The sequence below is a fragment of the Balaenoptera musculus genome, chromosome 2 (genome assembly GCF_009873245.2).
Source record: "Balaenoptera musculus isolate JJ_BM4_2016_0621 chromosome 2, mBalMus1.pri.v3, whole genome shotgun sequence".
NCBI lineage: Eukaryota > Metazoa > Chordata > Mammalia > Artiodactyla > Balaenopteridae > Balaenoptera > Balaenoptera musculus.
The window spans coordinates 66099633-66124601 of NC_045786.1; the positions used below are offsets into that span (position 1 = coordinate 66099633).

The window sequence follows — 24969 nt, forward strand, 5'->3', positions numbered from 1 at the left end:
TTGGAATATTATAGAATCACCAATGATCATGTTGTAGGAAAAAAATATAACACGTCGGAGAAAATACTCATGATCCATTGTTTTATTTAAAAAATCAGAATATATAAACTATACATACAGTCTGATCCCAGATTGTAAAACTAAAACCATACACACACACACACACACACACCCTAGAGAAAACAGTCCAGAGGAAAAATATACTGAAACATCCATGGTATAGTTGGTTGTTTGGACGGTGGGTGACTTTTATTTTCTTCTTCATATGTTGCTTTTATTTTGCTTTTTGCCATTATAATGTATCACTTACAGAATAAATGGCAATCAATAAAATTAAATAATGGAAAGCCGAGTGGGGGCGGGATGGATAACAGAAGGAGAAAAGAGGGAGGGACCTTCTCATTTGTGCAGCAAAAATTCTGAGTCAAAGGCTGTGCTCAGTTTCCATCCACTGGCGAGCAGAGGCCTCTCAGTAGCCCAGCCCCACGCCCCTCTCCCCATCCCTGTGCCGCAGATAGGCTCTTACTACGGGAGCGAGATCACCTCGGTGGACGTCGATGGCGACGGTGTGACTGACGTCCTGCTGGTGGGCGCACCCATGTACTTCAGCGAGGGCGGAGAGCGGGGCAGGGTGTACATCTACAACCTGAGACAGGTACGGAGCGTGGAGGCTGGCCAGCTTTCCAGGGGCACCTGATCCCTGCCTTGATCAGGTGTCCACGTGGGAACTGGGAGGCCGGCACCTGCCTGTGGAGCAGGGGAGGATGGGAACCTCTTCTGTCCTTGGGCTTATATAGCAGGAGAGAAATGGGGAAACGCAGAGGGGATGCTGCAGGCCAGAGGGGGTCACAACCCAGAGAGCCCTCGCCAAGTCCCCCTGAGCCTTTTCCTGCCACTGGTTTCGCAGAACCGGTTTGTTTACGATGGAACATTGAAGGATTCCCACAGTTACCAGAATGCCCGATTTGGCTCCTCCATCGCCTCGGTTCAGGACCTCAATCAAGATGCCTACAACGATGTGGTGGTGGGAGCCCCTCTGGAGGACAGCCACAGAGGAGTCATCTATATCTTCCACGGCTTCCAAGGCAGCATCCTAAAGACACCGAAGCAGGTAACGGCCCCCCTCCCCAGTAGATGGATGGAGCTAGGACTTGGAGTCCTGGTAGCTCATGCCCTGTCCTCACACAGGAAAAGAGAACTTGCCTCAAATCGAAATTTTGAAATGGGTGCATTTGTCTTCAAGCCCTTCCCATCACCCCTTTGGATACCCTCTCCCTGCTTAACTTTATCCCCCCAGCAACAGCAACAAAATCCCAAGGACCCGAACCTCACTGGCCCTCATATGTATTCATGCAATTGACTACACGTGGAGAACGCCTGTTTGGGCTCCTCTTCTCTGGAAGTGCCTCAGGCTGGAAACAGTGCTCTTCCTAAAAGTGACCCATCCCAAGTCCCCTCAGGTCATCACTTTTGCCTACCTATTTTATTAGTAAGATATACCACAGTTAGAGATAATGGTGGGTTACCTGCCAGGTAATGTGTATTTACACCCAGTGGGGAATTCTTTTTTTTTTAAATTGAAGTGTAGTTGATGTACAATATAAGTTACAACACAGTGGTTCACAATTTTTAAAGGTTATACTCCATGTATAGTTATTATAAAATATTGGCTATATTCCCTGTGTTGTACAATATATCCTCATAGCTTATTTATTGTATACATAATAGTTTGTACCTCTTTATCCCCTACCCCTATCTTGCCCCTCCCCCTTCCCTCTTCAGTGGGGAACACTTTTATGACACACTATTTTAATCCAAAAGAATGACTTAATGGCAGGAATTTCAGGTGCCATAATGGACCAGGAGAGGAGATAGCTTTGGGCCGGGGAAGCTTCCTGATGATTTCAAACAGGCTGTCTCCAGGGCTCCCAACTGTATCTACCCCTTAGGGTGCCCATGCCCAGCTCTTTCCTTCCACTCCCTGCAGAGAATCGCTGCCTCAGAGCTGGCTCCAGGCCTCCAGTATTTTGGCTGCAGCATCCATGGGCAATTGGACCTCGACGAGGATGGGCTTGTGGACCTGGCTGTGGGCGCCCTTGGCAACGCCGTGATTTTGTGGTTGGTTCCCCGTTTTTCTTGACTCTTGGGCTCTCCTGAGGGTCATGATGGATACAGGGTTTAAAAGATATGCTTTAGGATCTTTGTCTCTTGTCTTTAATCACTGTGAGCCAAATTCACCCTGTTCTTATCCCATTGTGACTACAAATTTCCTTTTTATGGAATCACTGTAAGTTATTTTGAAGTCCAAATCCCTCTTCTCAGCGGACTGCTAAGATTTTAGAGCACTTTAGTGGCAAAAAGCCCCTCTTAGAATTTTTCTTATAAGTTCTGGCTACTTGGTCATTTCTTCCACTTAGCTTCTAAAGCTACTTTAAAGGACAGACTGAGGATATTCTTATCAGCTGGGAGGATCTCCCTTCTACCCCAGTGTGAGAGAGGATTTCTTTCCTCCAAACCCCATCTGACCCCTGGTTTCCTTTTTCAGGGCCTCATTTCTGCACCATTCCATCAGATATTTGTCATACATTTGCACTTAGGGTCTCTACGTAGCAATGGTCTACAGCTTTAAAAAAAAGGAGGGCGGGGCGCTTTCTAAAAGTCCATCTAAATATTTTACCATGTGATGTGTCAGATACTTTTTGAACCAAAAAAAATTTTAATTTGAGCTAGTTTTTTATATGTTGATACTTTTCATTATAAATACAACAACTTAAAGAAAATTTGTAAAATAAATCACTCAGAGTTTCATCACCTTAACATTACCACTATTAACATTTTGGTATATTTCCCTACCAGCCTATTTCCACTTGCATATAATTTTATATAAACGCAATCACATTTTTCATACAACTTAAGAAAAACATGAAACAGAGATATCCTATGACTTCACAGGGAGAATCTTCATGTTCTTGGTCCTCAGAATATTACGATCCAGTCGGGAAATGTCTTAATCCAAGTTCCCAAGAAAACAGAGCCTGAGGCTAAGGCTTCTGCGCCTGTGCCCTGGAAGGGGCTTCAGCCCCAGGGGCCGAAGTGAGGGTCAAGGGAAACTGAAACAGGAAAGGAGGAGAGAGATACGAGAGGTCGTTAGTTACTGAAGGAGCTGCAGCCTCACGCCTGGGGCAGCTCCCTGCTCCAGCATCTCCAGAGAGGAGGAAGGAATACAGCCTCTGCTTCCTGCAACAGTCCCTTAGGGGAGCAATGGGGAGCAGCGTATCTGCGGGCTCCTCATGTCCCCCTGTGCCATGGCCAAAGCATCAGCTGCCCCACGCCTCCAGGTGGTGTCCCCTGGCCCTCTAGGCAAGCAGGGTCTCTGCGGGTCCAGCACCGGCTCCACGGCCTCTCCTTGAAGGTCTGCTCTGCAGGTGGGGCTCTTAGGTCTTCGGTAGCAACAGCAGCTTGGGCTAAATGTATTCACTGCGTTGAAATTCAGGTGAACAAGACCCAGGGTAGAGGGTAGACATGGCCTCTGGGGTCTGTAGGGCGACACATAAACGAAGTCCTTTACAGGAAGCAAGGTATATGCACACACACATCAAAAGAATCAGTCTCACAGAAAGGACTCAATCAAGCCCTAGCTTGTGAGGTCCAAACCTAAGTGCTACCTGAGTAGTGCTGAAACTGTGGGCTGGAGCCTTCTGGGAAGACTTCATAGTCAAACTCCATGGATCTCAAACATGACTACCACCCTTAGGATCACCTGGGAGCTTTTAAAACTCATTGCCCAGGTTTTACCCAGATCACTGAAAGCAGAATTTCTAGGGCAGGGGCCCAGGCAGCAGTAATTTTTAAAGACTCTCAGGTGTTTGTTTCCAAACAGAAGGCGTTCTCACTTACCTGCTTTGGTTCTCACAATTCCCCATCAGAGAGATCGTGTGACCTGCCCAGTGGAGCCAAGACTCAAACCCGTCCTTCTCACTCCACAGCACAGAGGAGGTGCCATCCCTCTTCCACTAAGAAGAGCAGAGTATTAGCACAGATACTCACGCTAAAAGTCTGAAGCATCTAAAACACACTACACATTTCTTTTTACATAAATGCATAGTTTGGAGGGGCAATATTTCCCTTCCCTAACTCTGATTGACTTAGACAATAGAAGTGTAAATTTGCATTTCCCTGGCTGCCTGGATGGGGCAGTGTTGGGATGGATGGCTGGGGGCAGGTCTCTAGAACAATGAGTTGTTCTCTACTTTGGCTGCACATTGGAATCACCTGGGGTGCTTTAACACCCACGCTCTCCATAGTGTGGTCCAGAGACCAACAGCACTAGCATCACCTGAGAGCTTGCTAGAAATGCTGGATCTGCATTTTAACCAGAGCCCCAGGAAATGCGCAAATGTATTAAAATCTGAGAAGCACTGCTTTAAGACATGGTGATGCCTATTCTTGTTTGATCTGACCTGGAGAGCAACTTGGGCATCAGGATGTTTTTAATTTAATTTTTATTTTATATTGGAGTGTAGTTGATTTACAATGTTGTACAGGTATACAGCAAAGTGATTCCATTATATATATACATATATCTATTCTTTTTCAGATTCTTTTCCCATATAGGTTATTACAGAATATTGAGTAGAGTTCCCTGTGCTATACAGTAGGTCCTTGTTGATTATCTATTTTATATGTAGTAGTGTGTATATGTTAATCCCAAACTCCTCTAATTTATCCCCCCCACCTTTCGCCTTTGGTAACCATAAATTTGTTTTCAAAGTCTGTGAGTCTGTTTCTGTTTTGTAAATAAATTCCTTCGTATCACTTTTTAAGATTCCACATATAAGTGATATCACATGATATTTGTCTTTCTCTGACTGACTTCACTTAGTATGATAATCTCCAGGTCCATCCATGTTGCTGCAAATGGCATTATTTCATTCTTGTTTATGGATGAGTAATATTCCATTGTATATATGTACCACATCTTCTTTATCCATTCATCAGTCAATGGACATCTAGGTTGCTTCCATAGCTTGGCTATTGTAAACAGTGCTGCAGTGAATATTGGGGTGCATGTATCTTTTCAAATCATTGTTTTCTCTGGATATATGCCCAGGAGTGGGATTGCTGGATCATATGATAGTTCTATTTTTAGTTTTTTAAGGAACCTCCATACTGTTCTCCATAGTGACTGTACCAATTTACATTCCCACCAGTAGTGTAGGAGGGTTCCCTTTTCTCCATACCCTTTCCAGCATTTATTGTTTGCAGACTTTTTGATCATGGTCATTCTGACTGTTGTGAGGTGATACCTCATTGTAGTTTTGATTTGCACTTCTCTAATAATTAGCAATGTTGAACATCTTTTTGGCCATCCATATGTCTTCTTTGGAGAAATGTCTATTTAGGTCTTCTGCCCATTTATTGATTGGGTTGTTTGTTTTTTTGATATTGAGCTGCATGAGCTGCTTGTATATTTTAGAGATTAATCCCTTGTCGGTTGCTTCTTTTGCAAATATTTTCTCCCATTCTGTGGGTTGTCTTTTTGTTTTGTTTATGGTTTCCTTTGCTGTGCAAAAGCTTTTAAGTTTAATTAGGTCCCACTTGTTTATTTTTGTTTTTATTTTCGTTACTCTAGGAGGTGGATCCAGAAAGATATTGCTGTGATTTATGTCAAAGAGTGTTCTGTCTATGTTTTCCTCTAAGAGTTTTATAGTGTCTGGTCTTACATTTAGGTCTTTAATCCATTTCGAATTTATTTTTGTGTATGGTGTTAGAGAATGTTCTGGTTTCATTCTTTTGCATGTAGCTGTCCAGTTTTCCCAGCACCACTTATTGAAGAGACTGTCTTTTCTCCATTGTATATTCTTGCCTCCTTTGTCATAGACTAATTGACCATAGGTGCGTGAGTTTATTTCTGGGCTTTCTATCCTGTTCCATTGATCTATATTTCTGTTTTTGTGCCAGCCCCATACTGTTTTGATTACTGTAGCTTTGTAGTATAGTCTGAGGTGAGGGCGCCTGATTCCTCCAGCTCTGTTTTTCTTTCTCAGGATTGCTTTGGCTTTTGGGGGTCTTTTGTTTTTCCATACAAATTTTAAAATGTTTTGTTCTCGTTCGGGCATCAGGATTTTTTAAAGAGCTCCAGATTACTCTGATGTACATGCAGGGTTGAAGTGATGAGAAGGCAAAAGGATGTCAGTATGGTCTGCAGCAAGCACAGCCCTTAGGAAAATGATGAAGGGCTGCCTCAAGGGGCTGTGAGGTTGCTTAGCCTGCCCTTCATCCACCTGTACACTTTTTTTGCCCACTTCTGTGACACCTGGACCCCCTCCCTGCACGCCCCACCACTGCCTCACCCCCAGTGGGGGTTTTACAGATCCCGTTCCATCTGGCTCTCCACCTTTCCCTGGGTCCCAGCAGAGCAGCCTTGTACCCCACCCAACCCCTGCTACTCTCCCTCCTCCTGCAGGTCCCGCCCTGTGGTTCAGATCAATGCCAGCCTCCACTTTGAGCCGTCCAAGATCAACATCTTTCACAGGGATTGCAAACGCAGCGGCAGAGACGCCACCTGCCTGGCCGCCTTCCTCTGCTTCTCACCCGTCTTCCTGGCACCTCATTACCAAACTTCAACAGTTGGTAAATCAAGCCCCTCCCCACTTCCCCAGCTCCAATCTCTCCCCCATGGACTTTGCATTCACTCTGTTTCTAAACCTGGGCTTTTGCTGAAATGGGTTTTAAGTGCCAGGTCACACCTAGAGCCACATTTGATGACTTCTAGATGCCCATTCAATGCTCTGATTCCAGGGGGCAGAGAGGGGATCTCATGCCACGGTGAGGATGGCAGTGAGCGGTGGTGACCAACGTGGGAGAGGTTGGGGAAGAAGGAAATAGTCAGAGACAGTGTTTGGATCAGAACAGGGGACTGGAAGCAGTGGAACAGTCTGGGGTGTGGAAGCTGTGAAGTCAGATTCAGAGAAAGAGTCAGACGCAGGAGGGGGAGCTAGTAACCAGGGGGTCAGGCAGATGAAGACCCGAGTAGCAGTGGTCATTGCTCAGAGTAGGCGTGAGTCCACAGCGGGGCAGTTTCCTTCTGAGGGTCCATCACTCCCAGCCAAGGCTGGGATCAGACACCTGCTCATGACAGCCCTGGGCCCAGGCAGCCCCAGCAAGTGGCAGCTACAGGTTCCAGCACCAGGTTAGACCTGTGCAGGAAATTGGGACCACAGAGAGCTTCTCAGCCAAGGAGCAGGACCGACCAGATGATTAAAACACTGGTGTCCCAGAAGGAAGATAAGAACAAAGGCAGGCCTGGGTGGTTGTGTCCTTCTTTTAACTTCTTTCTATGATAGGAGAATGATGCCAAGAACCTGGTGCACCCACAGTGCTGCTGGGGTACCGGAGAAGGGGCTGAGCCTTTCCAGCATTTAGCAAAAGATCAGCCTAGTTGAAGGGGAGGAGGCTGCAGGCCTTAAACCCCAGAACAGCCTTAGGTTTGAGGAGCTGGAGGGCAGGACCTGGCCAGCCCTCCCTAGTGTGATGGGAACTGTCACCTGCAGAGGCTCGGACCCAGACCTGACGGGATCCCAGAGCCAAGGACGAGGCCCGGGAAGGTGATGGGAGAGGTGGAGAGGTGTGTTGACTCCAGGAGTGGCTCAAATGGAAGCATCACACTGACCCCCTGTCCTGTCTCCTCTCCTCTTCCACTGCGTTCACTCTCCCCTCCATCTCTTCCTCTTTCTTTATCCCTTACTGTCACCTCCATCTTCTTTTCTCCTCCTTCTGCCTCCCTCTTCTCTTTAGTTCCTTCCTTTACCCTTTCTCACTGTATCGCTCGCTCTCTGTGTGGGAGTTTCCTGCCTACACTGCGCCTTGCGAGGGGAGAGGAGCAGCACTTCCCCTGGCCAGCCTGGAGGGCTTCCTGGAGGAGGATGACTTTCCAAAGGCTATTTTTAAAGAGAGGCAAACAGTCTTCGATGGAAATGTGGCTCCACCTCCATGGCTTGCCCTCTCCTTCCTCTAGGCATCAGGTATAACGCCACCATGGATGAGAGGCGGTACACGCCACGGGCCCACCTGGATGAGGGCGGGGACCGGTACACCAACAGAGCTGCCCTGCTCTCCTCCAGCCAGGAACACTGTGAGCGGATCAATTTCCATGTCCTGGTGAGCCAGATGCCCAGCAGCCCCACCCACAGAGCCCAAGCTTCTCCAGGAAGGGGACGGAGCTGGAGGAAGTGCTGCCGTGGGAGAGGCAGAGAGCTCAGATGGTGCCAGGCTGGTTCTGAGCCCCCAGCAGACCTCAGGAGACCAGGAAGGGGGCAGTGTCCTGGACCTTGGCCATCCCATACTCATGCCCCAGTGCAAAGGCCACTGGGACACACTACTTCCCACCTCACTGTACCCTCCTCTGAAATCTCTTCTTTGCCAGCTCTCAGATGCCCACCATTTCTTAAGCAGGGGGTGAAATTCAAGGAGGGAGGTGGGCTCAATGATGTCTAGCAGAGAGGACGGCGGTCAGCCAGCCGGGGCCATGGCTCAGAAGGAAGGGATAAGCAAGCATCAGCTAATAATGAAGACCAGATAAGGTGGACCAGTGGCATGGACAGGCTTGGGGGGAGGAAGAGAGAGATGCCAGACTGGCAGAGGGGGAGAACCAGTGGGGGCCTGGTGCATCCACCCAGAAACTCCAGACACCCAGCCACAGCTCCAGCCTCGGAGACACAGGCAGGGGACACTCAGAGCCCACCTGACCCCAATAGTCACTGGGCAAAGGTCAGAAAAACAAGAAGTTCTGGTGTCTGTTAATATTGTTGCGCCTCTGATGTGTTTATGGGCTGGTTCTCAAAGGTGGTCCCCAGACCAGCAGCATCTTCATTACCCAGGAACTTTTTAGAATTTCACGTTCTCAAGCTCCATTCCAGACCTAGTGAATCAGAAACTCTCAGGATGGGACTCAGTGTTTTAACCCCCTCCCCCTCCCAGGGTGGGATTCTGATGCAAGCTCAAGTTTGAAAGTCATTGCCTTAACACAAGGAAGCCACTGGTGTCAAGATTTGGGTTCCATGGCGGGGGGCGGGGGGGATTGGGGGATTTTTTAGGCAGCTCTAAGCATCCCCTGAATTGCCCCTATTTTGTTCAACTTTGTTCATTCATTGGTTTATTAAGCCTTGTCACAGTGCTAGGACTGTGCTAAGAGGCTTTGGAGAGAGGAGGACTGACACACAATCAGATAGTTTGGATGCCACGTAAGTGTGTCAGTAACGGGTCTGAACAGAGTGTGGGGATGAGGTGCTGCCTGGCTTCCTAGAGGCCGGGGTGTTGGGGACACAGGTTCCCAGCCTTGAAGGACGAGCAGGAGTTGGTGAAACATGCAGGCAGAGGGGTTGGCATACGCTGAGCCAAGGGCCCTTTCCAGGAGCAACACTCTCCAGCTGCGGCCCCATCTGGGAGCCTCCGTGCACTCACGGATGCTAAAGCTCCATGGTCACATGCTCAGGGCTGACGAGGCCGCTACCCTCCCAGCTTCGGGAGGTAGACGTTCTCTCAGTGGTCCTGGCTATGACACGGATGTTCCCTCTGCCCTCACCCCGTGCTCATCTCCTCCCACACAGGACACCGCTGACTACGTGAAGCCAGTGACCTTCTCGGTCGAGTATTCCCTGGAGGACCCCGACTATGGCCCCATGCTGGACGACGGCTGGCCCACGACCCTCAGAGTCTCGGTATGTCGTGGCATCCAGGGCAGCAGCTTTGGCACACACCCCACCGCCACCCCTCGCCTCCTCCCAGAAGCCCAGGCTTTGCGACAGGCACAGAGGAGTTCTTCCCCTGCCTCGCCTTCCCACCTCCTGCCCTGCAAATTCCCAGCAGGCTCCTCCCCTCCTTCCTCGTGACTCGTGCTGAGCAATTTCTTGAAGGTAAGGACCCGGCCTTCTCCTGTGCAAGGCTCCCGTATCCCCAGCAGAGAGTGAGCCCAGAGTGGGTCCTGAGACTCACAGGACCCGAAGGGACCTTAGTTCTCAATCGTCCACTTCCCTCATTGACAGACGAGGACACTGGAGGCCAGAGAGAGTGATTCAACCACTAGAGCCTAGTCTGCGCTGGTTGAATGATCGACTAATTAACAAACAGTCCTCCTAGCCCACTCCAAGTATTCCAAAAATAAGTAGTTTTAGCCTCATCATTGGCTCTGCACCCCCCAAACCCACCTTTTCTAATCCCTGGCTCTAAGGGCATCAGAATTTTCTGGTATCTAATATTCAGATGCTCCCTGCATCTGCAACTCCATATAAATCCCACACAAAGAAAACGTCAGACAGTTATCCATTCTGCCTGAGCTGTGCTAGGAGAGTAGGCAAAATAAACCCCGGGGATTTAGGAACAACTTTCAAATATACCACAATGCTCTTAAGACCATGACCTACGAGGTCCAGCCTCTGAGCAGTGTCTCTAAGAATTATTGGACTGGCCAAAAAGTTCATTCGGTTAATGAATACATTGTTCAATAAAGTTCTTCGTGAAAGTGAAAAATGTGTCTTTTATTTTTACTTAAAACCAAACAAACTGTTTGGCCAACCCAATATATAGAATCCAGCCAGCAAACAACAATTTCAGAACTACTCACATGCTTGCCTGTATTTCTCCTACGTAAAAGAACTGTGTAGTCAACAGCAAGGCTTCTGAAAATCCCCTCTCTGCTCTCATTCTCCCCCATCAGCCCCCTCAGCTCCTCCCTCTTCCCAGAGCTCCCACATCCTACCACCCACCCCTCAACCTTTACACCTTCCCTCTTCTCCTGATTCTGCATCACAGATGTGTAAGAGAGGCTGTCTGAAAATGCAGTTCAGGAGAGGGGGAGATACTGACCTGGCAAAGCTGGAATTCTCATTAGTGAGCCAGGAGAGGGGGAAAGCTGGGTACCCTGAATGTTAATATTTTTCCCATCACAGTCATCACAAGGCCACTACAGCAAATGAATGAGTACACGTCACTCATTCTATAAGCATGTTGAAGCCCATGATGCAGATGAATGTGCAGAGCACTCTCTGCTCTGATGCTGATAATACGGATGCAAGATGGTGATAAGAGTCATAGGTCAAGTCAAAGATGGGAGTAAGCTCAGAGGAAGTGTCATCAAGCAGTCAGATGATAGGTCAGGGAGGACTTTCTGGAGGAGGTAGCTTTCCCCTGGACCTTTAGAATAGACGTGAGATGGGGACGATGGGCTTATTCCAGGAAAGCTGACAGCATAGCCAAGGTGTGGACGTGGGAACAAACAGGGTGAAGGGAAGTGTAAAGAAAAAATGAGAAATAGAGCTGAAAAAGTCAGCCTGGGCATATTACCAAGGGCTTTGGATAGCAGCTAAATGTCTAAATATCTTGTTAAAATAGATTTCTAGCCCCCAGCAAATTAGAAACATTCTTCCCATCTCTCTGCTACAAATTCTTATTTAGCTTCTCCTCAATGCCCAGCACTGTTCTAGTACCATAAAATCTTGCCTCTTGGGGGAATGAGCCATTCCATACAGTTGAGTGTAACAGTTGCTTATCACGTTAAATTATCCCTTTTAATCAAGTGGACAGAAATTTTTCTGAAGGTTATTATATAGTTTTCACACTTGAACAGTATGCTGGGCGGGCTGGAGCGTATTTCATCAGAGACGTGATATCGCCAAGATGAACATGGGTGCTAGAATACAGTGAAGCCCCCAAGGGCTTCCGAAGTGTCTAGAGCTATGTCCTGGCATTGAATGCCTCGCTTTGCCCTCCTTTATATGGCTCTGCTGTCTTCCTTGCTGGCTGCTTCGAGCTGCAAATCCACCACGTGATGGGGAAGCCAAGGGGCAGGCTTGATAGAAACGTGTCTGAAATAAGAGCACGTGGGTCTGAGTGAGGCCCAGGGAGCTCCCCTCTGAGAAGTTAGTGAACATAAGGTACGCCTGGCCTCTGTGACACCTGTTTCCCCTCCCCTGGTTCAGGCTGTGCTCCTGGTGGGGACAGTTTCACTCCTCAGCTCCAGAGTTGAACACCCACCTACCTGCTGAGCCCTTCTCCCTGGATGGGCCACAGGCACTTCAAACTCAGTGTGCCCCAAACTGATCCCCTCCACTTAACCCCTCCATTTATAAATGAATGGTGCGGCCACCCTTCCAGACACTCGAAAGGAAACTTGGCCAACATCCAGGACCCTTTTCTCCCTTAGTCCTGATGAACTCCAGGTCCTGCTGCTCTCACCTCTGGGGTTCCTAACCTGTTCCCCCCACACACACACCCACTACCACACCGACACCATCGTCATCTCTTGCGTGAACATTGCAGCAGCTCCTTAGTGGTCTCTCTGCCTCTACTCTTGACCCTAACAGTCCATCCACCCACAGCAGCCAGAGGGAGCCTTCAATACGTGGGTCTGGGAGGACACAACCCCAAGACCCTGTTAAGACATGACCCCGCCCATCTCTGCATCTCCTGTACCCCTTACTACAGCAACACTAAATAGCCGTCATTCCCCAAGCTTACCATGCTGCTTCATGCCTCCGGCCCTTTGCACAGACTCGTCCTTCCTCCCAGACTTCCCTCTCCCTCTGGTCCATCCAGCTAACTCAGTCATCCTTTGGAACTCTGACCTACTGTCATTTCTCTGAAGCCTTCTCATCTATGGGCCAAAATAACTGTTTCCTCCTCTCTGCGTCCTCTATTCCTCATACAGATTTTTTTTTTGCACATTTCACACTATAATTATTTGTTCACACCCTCATCTTCCCCATGAGCTGAGAGCAGAAGCTGTGTCTTCCTCATCCTATATACGCAGTACCAGAGAGCTTGCTCCCCGCAGTAAATGATCAATCAGTGTGGACTGGCACTGGGTAAGTGGGTGTTCTGTGCTAGCAGCTCAGCTGGGGACTGAAAGGGACCTGGGAGGAGTTGAGTTTTGAGCCATGTTCTAAAGAAGGGACTGTCTATGCCAAAGCATGAGAAAAAGCAGCATGGTGCTGTGAAAAAGGCAGAAAAAACAAAGCCTGTGTCTAGTGCCGCAGAAAGAGGAGCTGGTGTGCTGTGGAGATAAGGGATGGCCCACAGCAAAGATGGGGGCTGGAAGCTCTGGGTGCCCTATCCAGCCACCCATACCTGCCTCTCCCTGGCCCAGGTACCCTTCTGGAATGGCTGCAATGAGGATGAGCACTGTGTCCCTGACCTCCTGCTGGACGCCCGCAGTGACCTGCCCACAGCCATGTGAGTAGGCTCCTCCCCACCCCCACACTGACTCCTTTCCCTTCCCCGCTGGTGGATCTAGGCTCCCAGGGCCCTGGATGACAACCCTGCACATGCTTCTCCTAGGCAGCGAGGACCAAGCACTGAACTTGGAGCATGGTTCTAGCTCAGGCTCTGCCTCTAACTCCTGTGTGACCTCAGGCAAATACCTTGCCCTCTCTGGGCCTCAGTGACCGCCTCTGTAAAATGAATACTGTTAGTCTAATCCAACCTCCTCAAACTTTGTTTAGAAAAGGAATCCTCTCTTTGGAGCCTGCACTATAAAACAGATAAAAGGTGGAGACTTGAGGACCTAGAGTTCTTGGTGTTCGTTGTCTAACCCCCAGACTAGATGACTTCTAAGGTCCATGGACTGACCACTTGGGCTCAGTACTAAGGAGATTAGCAGAGGATGAGCAGGGTGCTCACAATCCCCTGGAAGAAATAAACTGGCAGGGCTCCCCTGGTGGCGCAGTGGTTAAGAATCCGCCTGCCAACGCAGGGGACACGGGTTCGAGCCCTGGTCCGGGGAGGTCCCACATGCCGCGAAGCAACTAAGCCCGTGCACCACAACTACTGAGCCTGCGCTCTAGAGCCCACGTGCCACAACTACTGAAGCCCGCACGCCTAGGGCCCATGCTCTGCAACAAGAGAAGCCACCGCAATGAGAAGCCCACGCACCGCAACGAAGAGTAGCCCCGGCTCGCCGCAACTAGAGAAAGCCCGCGTGCAGCAACAAAGACCCAAAGCGGCCAAAAATAAATTAAAATAAAATAAATTTATAAAAAAAAAAAAGAAATAAACTGGCAGACAAGGAAAAATACTGATCCTATTTCAAATTTATGTAATATATTTTTAAATAATTTATGCTCAGCTTTTATTCAACTATGAAATGATTAGATAGAAGATACATATACAATAAATGGAAATAATACAACACTACTATATATAAAAATAGATAAACAACAAGGATCTACTGTACAGCACAGGGAACTATATTCAATATCTTATAATAACCTATAAGGGAAAAGAATCTGAGAGAATATGTGTGTGTGTGTGTGTGTGTGTGTGTGTGTGTATATATCTGAATCACTTTGCTTGCTGTACACCTGAAACTAACACAACATTGTAAATCAACTATACTTCAATAAAAATATAAATAATAAAAATAAATAAAAAATAGAAATAGTACACCCAAACCTTGTAGAAGGATGAAGAAGCAAAGATTCTAACCATCTAGGCTAATAATCAGGCTTGTCTCCATATTGAGCTCTGAGCTTCCTGGCAGCCAAAGCCAAAAGGAAAACATGCTGACTGGAGAGGTGATACATGCACAGTGAGGTCTACCCCTGCATTCCCCATTCCAAGTGCCTGATTCCTGCTGGTCTCTTTCCCGCAGGGAGTACTGCCAGAGGGTGCTGAGGAAGCCTGCCCAGGACTGTACTGCGTACACACTGTCCTTTGACACCACGGTTTTCATCATAGAGAGCACACGGCGGCGGGTGGCGGTGGAGGCCCTGCTGGAGAACAAGGGCGAGAACGCCTACAGCACAGTCCTGAATATTTCACAGTCAGCAAACCTGCAGTTTGCCAGCTTGATCCAGAAGGTAAGACCTCGGGCGGCCTGCCTGGCCTGCCTGAGGGGAAGGGCTGAGGCAGGAAAGGAGGGGTCCAGGTAGGGGGCCCGGCTGCACGTTAGAATCACCTGGGAGCTTAAAGGTGCCTGTGTTCAGACTTCTCCTAGGACTTTCTAATTGATGTGGTCTGGGTGGGGCCTGGGTCAGTCTGCTTCTAAAGCTGCCCAGGTGATGTCAGTGTGCAGCCCGGGCTGAGAACCATGGGGAGAGGGTGGTCTGAGCCTTTCAGATCATGGAGAGGAACATCCTTCAGCCTGCGCCCTTGGCCCTTGATAAGGGTGCGCACACACATACACACGCCCGCACGTGTGCACACTAGTGCGTACACACCCTCTGCCTACAGTTCATCCTCCAGGCTTTCTCACAACAGTCCTTCTAACAAGAATGAGAACCAATTTCTCCCCACTTTAAAACCTCCCGTCATTCCCAGTTGCTTTCACAACAGATCCCGAACTCCTTGTGGTCGCACTCGAGGCCCTTCCTGCTTCCCCAGCCTCACCTGCCACTTCTGCCCACACCCCAACGCGGGTAGTCCCACTGGCCCCCGCTGTTTCCCAGCGCATCTGCCCTTTCACACCGAGGCCCTACCGACCACAGACCCCTGCCTGAGACCCCCTCCCTCATTTCCTGAGAAGCTCCTGCTTCCCCGTGGTAACCCCTTACAACGCCTGCTTACATTTCACCCTCACAACAACTCCAGGAGGTGGTGGTGGTCATCGTATCCCCCTTTACAGAGGAGGAAACTGAGGCACAGAGAGGGGTTAAGTGGCCTGAACAGGCCCACACAGCCAGCGAGCGGCAGAGCGGGATTCCCACCCAGCAGCTGGCTCCTGAGCCCACGCTTCACGAGAGAGCATGGTCCCCACGCCACGCTCTCTGGGGTGGCTTCCTGAAGCCCCAAAAGGCCACACAGGGCCCCCCAGCCCTCACAGCTCCCTGGCACAGCCCTATGCGTGCTCTGTGGAAATCATCCGTGTCCGAGCGCTGCCCCGTTATAACCCTGAACTCCCAGAGGGCGAGTGCCCTGTCTCAGCCACATCTGTCCCCAGGGCTGGGCCAGGGCTGGGCACGGAGAAGTCCCTCAAGACATGTCTGTTGAATAAACCTAGGACGTCGTTGTCGTGTGTGTGTACCGGGGGGTCCCAGGTCCCCGCAAACACAGTCTCTGTCCTCACAGATCTCCGTGTCCGCCTGGAGCCTGGGGGGCAGCATAGGAGAGCCAGCAGGGCCCTTCTGTCCTCACCTCCACCACCCCTTCCTCACTGGACTGGGGAGAGGCAGGACGGGCCCCTCCTCAGACGCACACGCACACACACGCACACACACACACGCACGCATGCACGCACACACACACACACGCTGTTCCTATAGCCAGAAGGGGAAGCTGAGTGGAGTGAGGCCCCCGAGAAAAGAGGGGGGCTGCCTGCCGTGTCCTCCCTTCCCCCTCGGGGGGCCCCCAGTGTCCTCAAACAGACTTCAAGTTCACTGCAGAGGACCTGAAGGAGGGGCTGTCAGTGCAAAGTCAGTCCCTCTGTCGGGCCCGGGTCCTGTTCCACAGCCCAGAGTGAAGACGACCAGCCCACCTGATGGTCTTTCAAAGGCCTCTCCTCCCAGAGGTTTTGTGTCTGTTTGGCTTTAGGGTATTTAGGGGAAACTGAGCCCCAAACCTGCATCCATCTCTTCCTGCTTCCCTGGCCCTGACTTTCCAAGACCAATCTCGTGCCTGTTCATAACCCTAGGGGGAAGGAATCATGGAATTTTGTTTCTGTGACACAGAAGGGCTTTGGAAACGTGTTCTGTGAAAGGCCGTATCCGTACACACACACAGGCGCGTGAGCACACACACGTGGCAGGTGGTGTGTGTAGGGCTAGCCTGCAGCCTGGCTCCTTCACCGCCCCGCCGTCCATCCCCAGCCCAGGAGATGCTCACAGCTGGAGCTCAGCACACCCTCCTTCCTCTCCCCGCCCCCTACCCTCCAACAAAGGGACCTCGAGCAGAGGAAGCCCCTTGCTGGTGGTCTGCGCTAGTCGCCTCCCGTCTCTGGGGCTCAGTGACCCCACCTGTAAGCTGGATGATAAGTCCCGCCTCTGGGATTGATCCAGAGAGGATGACAAAGCATATATGTGAGCGCCTGCCCACTCTCTCCACGACCCGGCACCGCTGAGCCAGTCTCCCGCCCCTGCACCGGGCCCCCACCATGCTTTCTGCACCCAGAGCCAAGCTGCACCCGAGCCTCCAGGGCCCCTGTGGTCCCAGGATCTGCGGCCTGTGCTGCAGCTTCAGCCTGGGCAGTTGGGGGGCTGGGGGCAAGGGTGGCCCCCCACACCTGGGTCTCGGGCCCCACCTAACTGGTGCCCGTGATGCCCCCATCGCCCCAGGACGACTCGGACGGCAGCATCGAGTGTGTGAACGAGGAGAAGAGGCTCCACAAGAAAGTCTGCAACGTCAGCTACCCCTTCTTCCGGGCCAAGGCCAAGGTTGGGGCTGGGGTGGTGTGGGGAGGGACCGGGGTGGGTCGGGGAGGCACAGGGCAGGCAAGAGAAGTGGAAGGGAACAGAGCGGACGACTGGGGAGGGATGGAGAGGCCTGAGGGCGCCTTTTAAGCAGGTTAGTTTTTTCTCCCATGAAATGACCTTCAAGTGACCTAATTAGCCAGCCATCCCCAGGGCTGACAGCGCACCCCAGGAGAGCACCAGGACCCTCACCTCAGGGGCAATCCTACCACTCCCACCCACCACTCTCCCACCTCCTCTTGGCCATTTACCCCACTGTCCTTTATCCTAACCCGTTTTTAAAATGTCCAGCCTCTGTCATGGTGCTGTGCCTGGGGAGAGATGGGAAGAAAAATGAACGTTTCTTGAGCACCTACCATGTGCTTAAAAGTACATGTGAAAAGAGTGTAGGGATGGGAGAGGTAGACTCCAGACTGTGGGGACGTTTGCCCATCACCCCCGGGCAGTAGGCAGCCCCTGAAGGTTCTAGAGCAAGAGAAGACCTGACTGAGGCCGAGCTGCTTGTAGAGCGGGAACCAGACAGAGGGGCGCTTGAGGCAGGGGCCACCTAGAGAGCAGCAGTGTATTCCCAGGAGCAAGGTCTGCAAGGCTGGGGGAAGGGGAGGAGAGGGGGAAGGGGTTAGGGCTCCTGACAAAAATACCTCCCCAGTGCGACAAAAGTCAAGATTGTGGGTTTTGAGGTGAGGCGCTGACGCACCCAGGAGCTCTTGGGTGAAGACCCAGGGGGAGCAGCACACAGCCCAAGCTTCCCCACCCGACCCTGCAGCCGCTCAGGAAGTAGCCATTCCCCACCCACCGCACCCCACCCCTGCCACCAGGTCTCCTTGGGAAACCCTGTGAGGGTCAGACCTGGGAAGAGCACGAGAGGTCTGTGCAAAGCCCCAGGAGCGCCACCAGGTGGGGCAGAAGGTAGCAAAGAGGGTCAGATGTCAAAGGGCACAGTCAGGGGACCCAGGCCCTACTCCTGGGTGAAGGCCAAGGGAAGCACCAGGACCTGGGCCGTCAGAGCAGTGGGAGGGCCGCTGGACAAGGAGACAGGTGTGTGTGACTAGCCTCTGGGCAGCCCGGGACAGCCTTCACCCTTCTCCAGGCCTCACACCTGTTCACACGCAAGAACGGGGGGTGCATGAGGGGGTCTTATCACTAGATTCCGGCCCCCACTTCCTGCGATGCATGTTGATGGCCATCTCCCCTTCCCACCATCAAGTGCCCCCCAGAAATTCCTGCAGAAAGAGTCTGAAGTTGGATTTGCTGCCTTCTGGTTGCCTGTAGTTAAAAACAAAAAGGGAGGGGGCAGAGGGCTGGCCTCACAGCCAAGAAGCCCCAGCAGGGGAGCTGTTGACCTTGGCTGCGTTCCCGCTACGGCCCCTGAGCTCAGCTCACATTACTCCAGCACCTGGTCCTCCCTCCCCCAGCCATTCCCTGCCAGCAGGGCCCACCAAAAGGGCAGGGGTTGGGAGGGGTGGGCCAGGGCTGGTGTGGGCAGTGCTCAGACAGGCAGTTCCCAGCCAGCCCGGCTCCAGCGACTTCTTCCTTGTAGGTGGCTTTCCGTCTGGATTTCGAGTTCAGCAAATCCGTCTTCCTGCACCACATGGAGATCCAGCTCACAGCGGGCAGGTCAGGGCTTGCCCGCTCCTTCTCCCTCCCTGCTCGCTACTCCTAGGCCCTGTTCTGCTGCTGGGAACTGCCCCTCCCCACACCAAATCCCCCGCCAAGCCTTGTCCGTCGCTGCCCTGCCTGGGTGGGCCCTGGGTCAGTCCCCAAGTGCGGGCCAACCTGCTGCCCGCTGTGCTGCTGCCATTCTTCGTTCTTGGGCAGCTTGGATATAAATAATAATACCCTCAGCTTTCTACAGCATTTTATATAGCAATTATTTAAAAGCCCTACAGTTACAAAGTACTATGCATGTAATATCTCAGTCAGTCCTCACAGCAGCCCCTTAAGACACGCAAAGCAGGGCTTATTCCCCACTCCACCCCACCTCCCAAGTTACAGGTAAGAAAAGGAAAGCTCAGAGAAGTTGAGTGAATTTCCCAACAACACACAGCATGTAAATAGTACAGCTGGGAGCTAACTAGTTTTCCTACTCCTTATCCATTGCTCTTTATGTCCTGGTCACTTCTCTCCCCTTGGAAACTTCCAATTTTAAAAGACCTTTCCTTACTCTATGTGGGTCTGTCTGTCTGTCTCTCAGGCCTCCCTGAGGCAGCTTGCTGTAGGTTGACACCGTGAATCGCCCATGTCAGTAATAAACACACGGAGGCGAGGAGGAATTCTGGCTGTTCTGGAGCCTTATAAACCCTCCTGAGAACTTCTCCACACTGAGAAATAAACACTGCAGGCAAACCGAGCACCAACATTCCAACACACACACACATGCGCAAACCAGTCAGCAGTCACAGGAGTGCTGGGGATCAACACAGCAGCATGTGCGTGTATCCAGGTACAGTTAGCCAAACTGTGCACTCTGGTGGAATTCTCACTTGACATGAGGCGAAGTTTGTAAGATGTGTTGGTATCTTAAGGCCTCCCTCTTAGAAAGCAGTCTGTTCTCACAGGGCAATGAACGCCCTTGCCTGCAGTGTCCTTGGCAGTGTGGGTGTTGGCGGGTGTTTGTGAGTTAGGCATATGTAGGCAGGGGACACTGGGCATCTGTGTGTGTCCGGTCTCCCTTTTCTAACTAAGCACCTATCTGGGGTAAGGTTTCCGAAGGAAATCAAACAGTGTATGTAATGAGCAGAAATCATACCTTTTTTATGTCTAAATGATCTGCTCCAGTAGTTCACGGTGCTCAGAAGTGAAGGGAAGCATATTCAACAAAACTTCCTCTAATGCCTCTGAATTTCACTCTCCGGCCTTTTCAAGTCAGCATAGCCCCCATGGGAGCTGGCCCACCCCTAGTCAGCTTGGGGGGGGTCGGCTCAAGGGTCAGTAAACGCTCTGCTGTGAATTCCTCATGCTCTTCCCCTCTCTTGGGCAGACCCTTGCCCTGGAGGCGTCATCTCCCGGGGCGGTGGGGGGGGCGGGGGGTAGGTAGCACAGGATTTGCCCCTCTGACAGATGAGGAGGGCACACAGGCTGCTGTGACCAAGCTGGCGCCGTCCTCCCAGCCTCCAGCCCAGATGTGCTGCACCCAGAAAGAGGGCAGGGAAAGCTGAGGTCTCCAGGTCCCCTGCCTCCCCGGCCCTTCCCCTCCCGGGAGACACCTCTGATGACCCCCTGGCTGGCTGCTCTGGTGCAGCAGACCTAGACGCCCCAGGATGCTCCTTCTCAGCCTGACTTGGATCCCTCCTGCTGCCCTGAGCTGGGTGGAGGGAGGGCTGCCCCTTCCTGACCACAGGCGCTGCCGCCTCTCCTTGCAGTGACAGTGACGAGGAAGAGAGCACCAAGGAAGACAACACGGCCCTCCTGCGCTTGCACCTCAAGTATGAGGCTGACGTGCTCTTCACCAGGTGGGCCGCGGCCCCAGGGCCCTCATGCTGAGGGACTATGGGATGCAGCTGGGTATGCCCCTGAGAGTGCACCCTCCTCGTCCATGGCGGGGAGGTGGTGTCAACATGGGGGAGGAAGAGATACAGACCTGGTCCCCAGGGAGCTCCCCGCAGTGGGGGAGGGGGAGGGCTGGAGCAGCAGGCAGTATCCACCCCAGGTGCAGGCTATAAGCGGAGGCATGGTCTGCAGGGAATTTTAAAATAGTAAAACCTGCTAAAAAGTCCATCTGCATTTCATTACCACCTTGCACTAGCAATTCTAAATAGCATCAGTGAGAAAATGCTCCTCCCTGCAGGACAGACTGCTCCCACCGCCCACCCACCTCAGTCTGCCAGTGGTCCCCAGTGTGCCCCCTGAGAGCTCCCAGGAGGGCGGAGAAGTCAGAAGGTAACAACAGACAGACAGAAAGTTCAGGCCCTCCCACAGCCACCACTAGAGACTGGAATGGGGCACAGTGGGCAAGTTCATGATCAAAAGAGGCCATGCCCCTGGGCAGGAGGTGAGGGCAGGGTTGGCAAATAACTTGCTCTTCTGGCTCATGGCCACACACGAGGCAGACATTGCTAATTGATCTCAGAGTTTATTCCTGCTGAGCCTCAGAATCCTTCCCAACACAGCACTCCCAATGGACACAAGAGGAAACGTATTTGCTGTGGTCTAGGGGGAGGCGGGCGCATGCCCACACCCTCTTTCATTCGTTTATCCATCTAGCCCACACTGACTGAGCTCATGGCAGCCCTGTCCTCTGTCCCTGCAGGAGCAGCAGCCTGAGCCACTACGAGGTCAAGCCCAACAGCTCGCTGGAGAGATACCATGGCATTGGGCCTCCCTTCAACTGCGTTTTCAAGGTTAGTCTGGAAGGGAGTCAAGCAGACAGCAAAAGACAGGAGCTGAGGATCCCCCATCTGGGAGGGGAGGAATCTGGGATCATTGCTAGTGCCTGGGGTTCAGCTTCAACCCTGCCACCCATTCACTGTGTGACTTTAGGCAAGTCCCTTCCCCTCTCTGGGGCTCTCAGTCCTCATCTGGAAAATTATGGGGCTGAACTGGGAGGATGTGTCAGTGAAGATTAGGTGTAGCTGCTTATAATTTTTAAAGTATGAAAAAAAACAGTGGTCTAAATGCCCTGGGGTTTATTCTCTCCCATAAAAGAAGTCCAGAGTTGGCAGCTTTACAGAGTTATCCGGGATTGGGTCTCCTTGTGTCTGTTCCATCATTCTCAACATGCAATCATCAGCCTATCAAGTTCACCTCATAGTCCAAGGTGGCTGCAGCTCCAGCCATCACGTTCTCATTCCAGGAAGAAGGAAGGGGAGAAGAGCAGACCAGACCCCTGCCTACTAAGAAACCTCCTTGGCAGTTCCTTGCACTTCCAGTTACTTCTCATTGTCCAAAACGGTGTGATTCAGCTGTAAGGGAGGCTAGGAAATATGCCTTTTTGTCTTGCTTTCTGTCACTAAGGAAGGAGGGAGAAGGAGAATTAGGAAGCAGTTTAGAGTCTCTGCCACGATGTGCCCCAAGATCTCCCCAGCCCTGAACTGCTGAGTGAGAATTGGGAGCAGGTAGATGGCTGGAAACATGCAGATGCCTCAATGGCTCATCCAAGAGAGATTTAGTAACCTGCCCAAGGCCACACAGCTCATCTGTGGCGGCAGCCCCAGGTTATGTGCTCAGGCTTTCTGATTCCAAAGCCCTATTTGTGATCACCGTGGCTCTGACACCAAATGTGTCACGGCTAGAATGTGAACCAGCACACACTCACTATTTACATCCTGCATCAGTTACTGATTATTTCTCACAATAAAGGAATTGCTGTCACCCTCTCCACCCCGACCTCTGTCCAGGGAGGCCACCAGCACCACAGCCAGGAGAGGGTGAAAAGGGAAGTAACCCTTGCTGTCAGCCTCGTGGCCCCCTAGTGACCCATCCTCAGCCTCCAGGAGCCCATCCCTTTCAGCTTTCATGCAGTTTCATCTTGTAGCCCCCCGCCAAGATCTGGAAGAGCTTTGGAGCATCTACAGTGAAAAAGCCAGGGGGCTTGAAGGGGCCTGGCTGGGGGGATCGCCCCCGTGAGCCTCGTCCTCCACCCCCCAACTGGGTGTACTGACACCTCCCCCCCTCTGGCCACAGATCCAAAACTTGGGCTTGTTCCCCATCCACGGGGTGATGATGAAGTTCACTGTTCCCATCGCAACCAGGGGCGGCAACCGGCTGCTGCTGCTGAAGGGCTTCTTCGCTGACCAGGTACCCATGTCCCGGGGGGCCAGCACAGGGAAGGGGACAAACATATCCCTAGGTGTGCCCCCAAGTCCCCAGACCTCAGCTCCTTCTCCCGAGCCCAGGGCCAGCTGGGCCTTCTCTGGGCAGAGGAGGAGAGACGACCGTGTCTGGGACGCCGAGTCTGCCAGTGCTGGTGGTGAGGCTGGTTGCGTGTGTCCTCGTGCAGGCGAACACGTCCTGTAACATCTGGGGGAACAGCACTGAGTACCGGCACGCCCCGATGGAGGAGGACTTGAGTCGTGCCCCACAGCTGGTGAGTGTCCCCCGTGCCAGGAGCCCCGAGGACAAGGAGAGGGGGCTGCCTGAGCTCCTTGTTCAGTAGTTTGTCCAGAAGAGCTTGTTGAGCACCTCTATGTCCCAACCTCAAACCGAAAGGACACAGAATAAAGAAAAGATACTTCTTGCCCTTAGTGAGCTCGCCATCTCACAGGAGACATGGGATTGAGTGTAAAGAAGCCAGGTAGCGAGGCTGGGATACATGGGGCAGTGGAGCAGACAACCTCCAGTAGAGAAGCAGGGGTCGTGGACTTGCCCCTGTGCCTAAAAGTGCCGGTAGGATACGGACAAGCAGAGGGAGGAGGAAGGAGCCAGACCACACGGGGCTTGTACTAGAGACACTGACCACGTCAGCTGGGGCCTCCCTGCCCCCAGAGATGGAAGGCAGCCCAGCTCCCACTCCTGAGGCCCTCCCCAAGACACCTGCTAGTGTCCAGGTTTCTGTTCCCAGGGCTGCCTCTGTCCCCACATACCAATTTCTGAGCGTGCCTTCACTATTCCTTACCCAAATAAAAATCTTAGCTATTTTCATTTTGTTCATTTTCAAGTGCCTCACACAAAGCATCTTTGGAGTGTAGTGCACTTTACTGAAGACTTGAACTTGGGTGGGGTGAGGTGGCTGTGAGGGAGCAACACAAATAAGTTTAACCTAATAAATCCTAATTATTTGATGATTTGTTTGGGTTTTCTATTAGGACAGTATCATCTGCAAGTAATGATAGTTTTAGTTTTACCACTCAATCCTTTTAAATTGTTTTTCTTGTCTTATTGCTCTGGCTATAAGGGCAATGGTAAACAGAAATGATGACTGTCTTGTCTTGATCCTGCTTTTAAAGGGATTATTTTTAATTTTTCATTATTAAATGTGATACTTGCCACAGGCTTTTTTTTTTTTTAATAAATTTATTTATTTATTTATTTTTGGCTGTGTTGGGCCTTCGTTTCTGTGCGAGGGCTTTCTCTAGTTGCGGCGAGTGGGGGCCACTCTTCATCACGGTGCGCGGGCCTCTCACTATCGCGGCCTCTCTTGTTGTGGAGCACAGGCTCCAGACGCGCAGGCTCAGTAGTTGTGGCTCACGGGCCCAGTTGCTCCGTGGCATGTGGGATCTTCCCAGACCAGGGCTCGAACCTGTGTCCCCTGCATTGGCAGGCAGATTCTCAACCACTGCGCCACCAGGGAAGCCCCAACCACAGGTTTTTTTAAATAAGCACCCTTATTCAGATTCAGGACATTCCCTGGGAGTTTTTATCATAAACAGAAGTTGGATTTCATAAAAGGCTTTTTTCTGCATCTGTTGCAGTAATACTATCATTTTCCCTTTAATGCGTTTGCATGGTGATGACATTTATAGGCGCCCTAACGTTGACCCAAAGTTCTGTTCCTGAAATACACCCAGTTATGCACAACTTCAAGTGGAGCATCGGATATACCGTCCTTACCTTGTCCTCCAGCCAGCCCCTGGCAGCCCCAGCCCATGTGTCCCCCACCCCCATCCCCTTCCTTCTTCCTTGTCCTCTGCCCCTC

General features: G+C 51.5%; 1 protein-coding gene across 2 annotated transcripts in view; it reads left to right on the plus strand.

Moving 5' to 3' along the window:
• The window catches only part of ITGA11 (integrin subunit alpha 11), a 130220-nt gene that overhangs the window by 97452 nt on the left and 7799 nt on the right, over positions 1-24969 (plus strand). For both annotated transcript variants that reach the window (XM_036842087.1, XM_036842088.1), the window contains exons 13-26: positions 515-655; positions 908-1111; positions 1988-2118; positions 6467-6633; positions 8018-8160; positions 9609-9719; positions 13142-13227; positions 14645-14852; positions 17262-17360; positions 18937-19013; positions 20759-20848; positions 21646-21736; positions 23019-23132; positions 23335-23421. In XM_036842087.1, the coding sequence (XP_036697982.1) occupies positions 515-655; positions 908-1111; positions 1988-2118; positions 6467-6633; positions 8018-8160; positions 9609-9719; positions 13142-13227; positions 14645-14852; positions 17262-17360; positions 18937-19013; positions 20759-20848; positions 21646-21736; positions 23019-23132; positions 23335-23421 (1749 nt within the window). The remainder of the gene's footprint in view (positions 1-514; positions 656-907; positions 1112-1987; positions 2119-6466; positions 6634-8017; positions 8161-9608; positions 9720-13141; positions 13228-14644; positions 14853-17261; positions 17361-18936; positions 19014-20758; positions 20849-21645; positions 21737-23018; positions 23133-23334; positions 23422-24969) is intronic.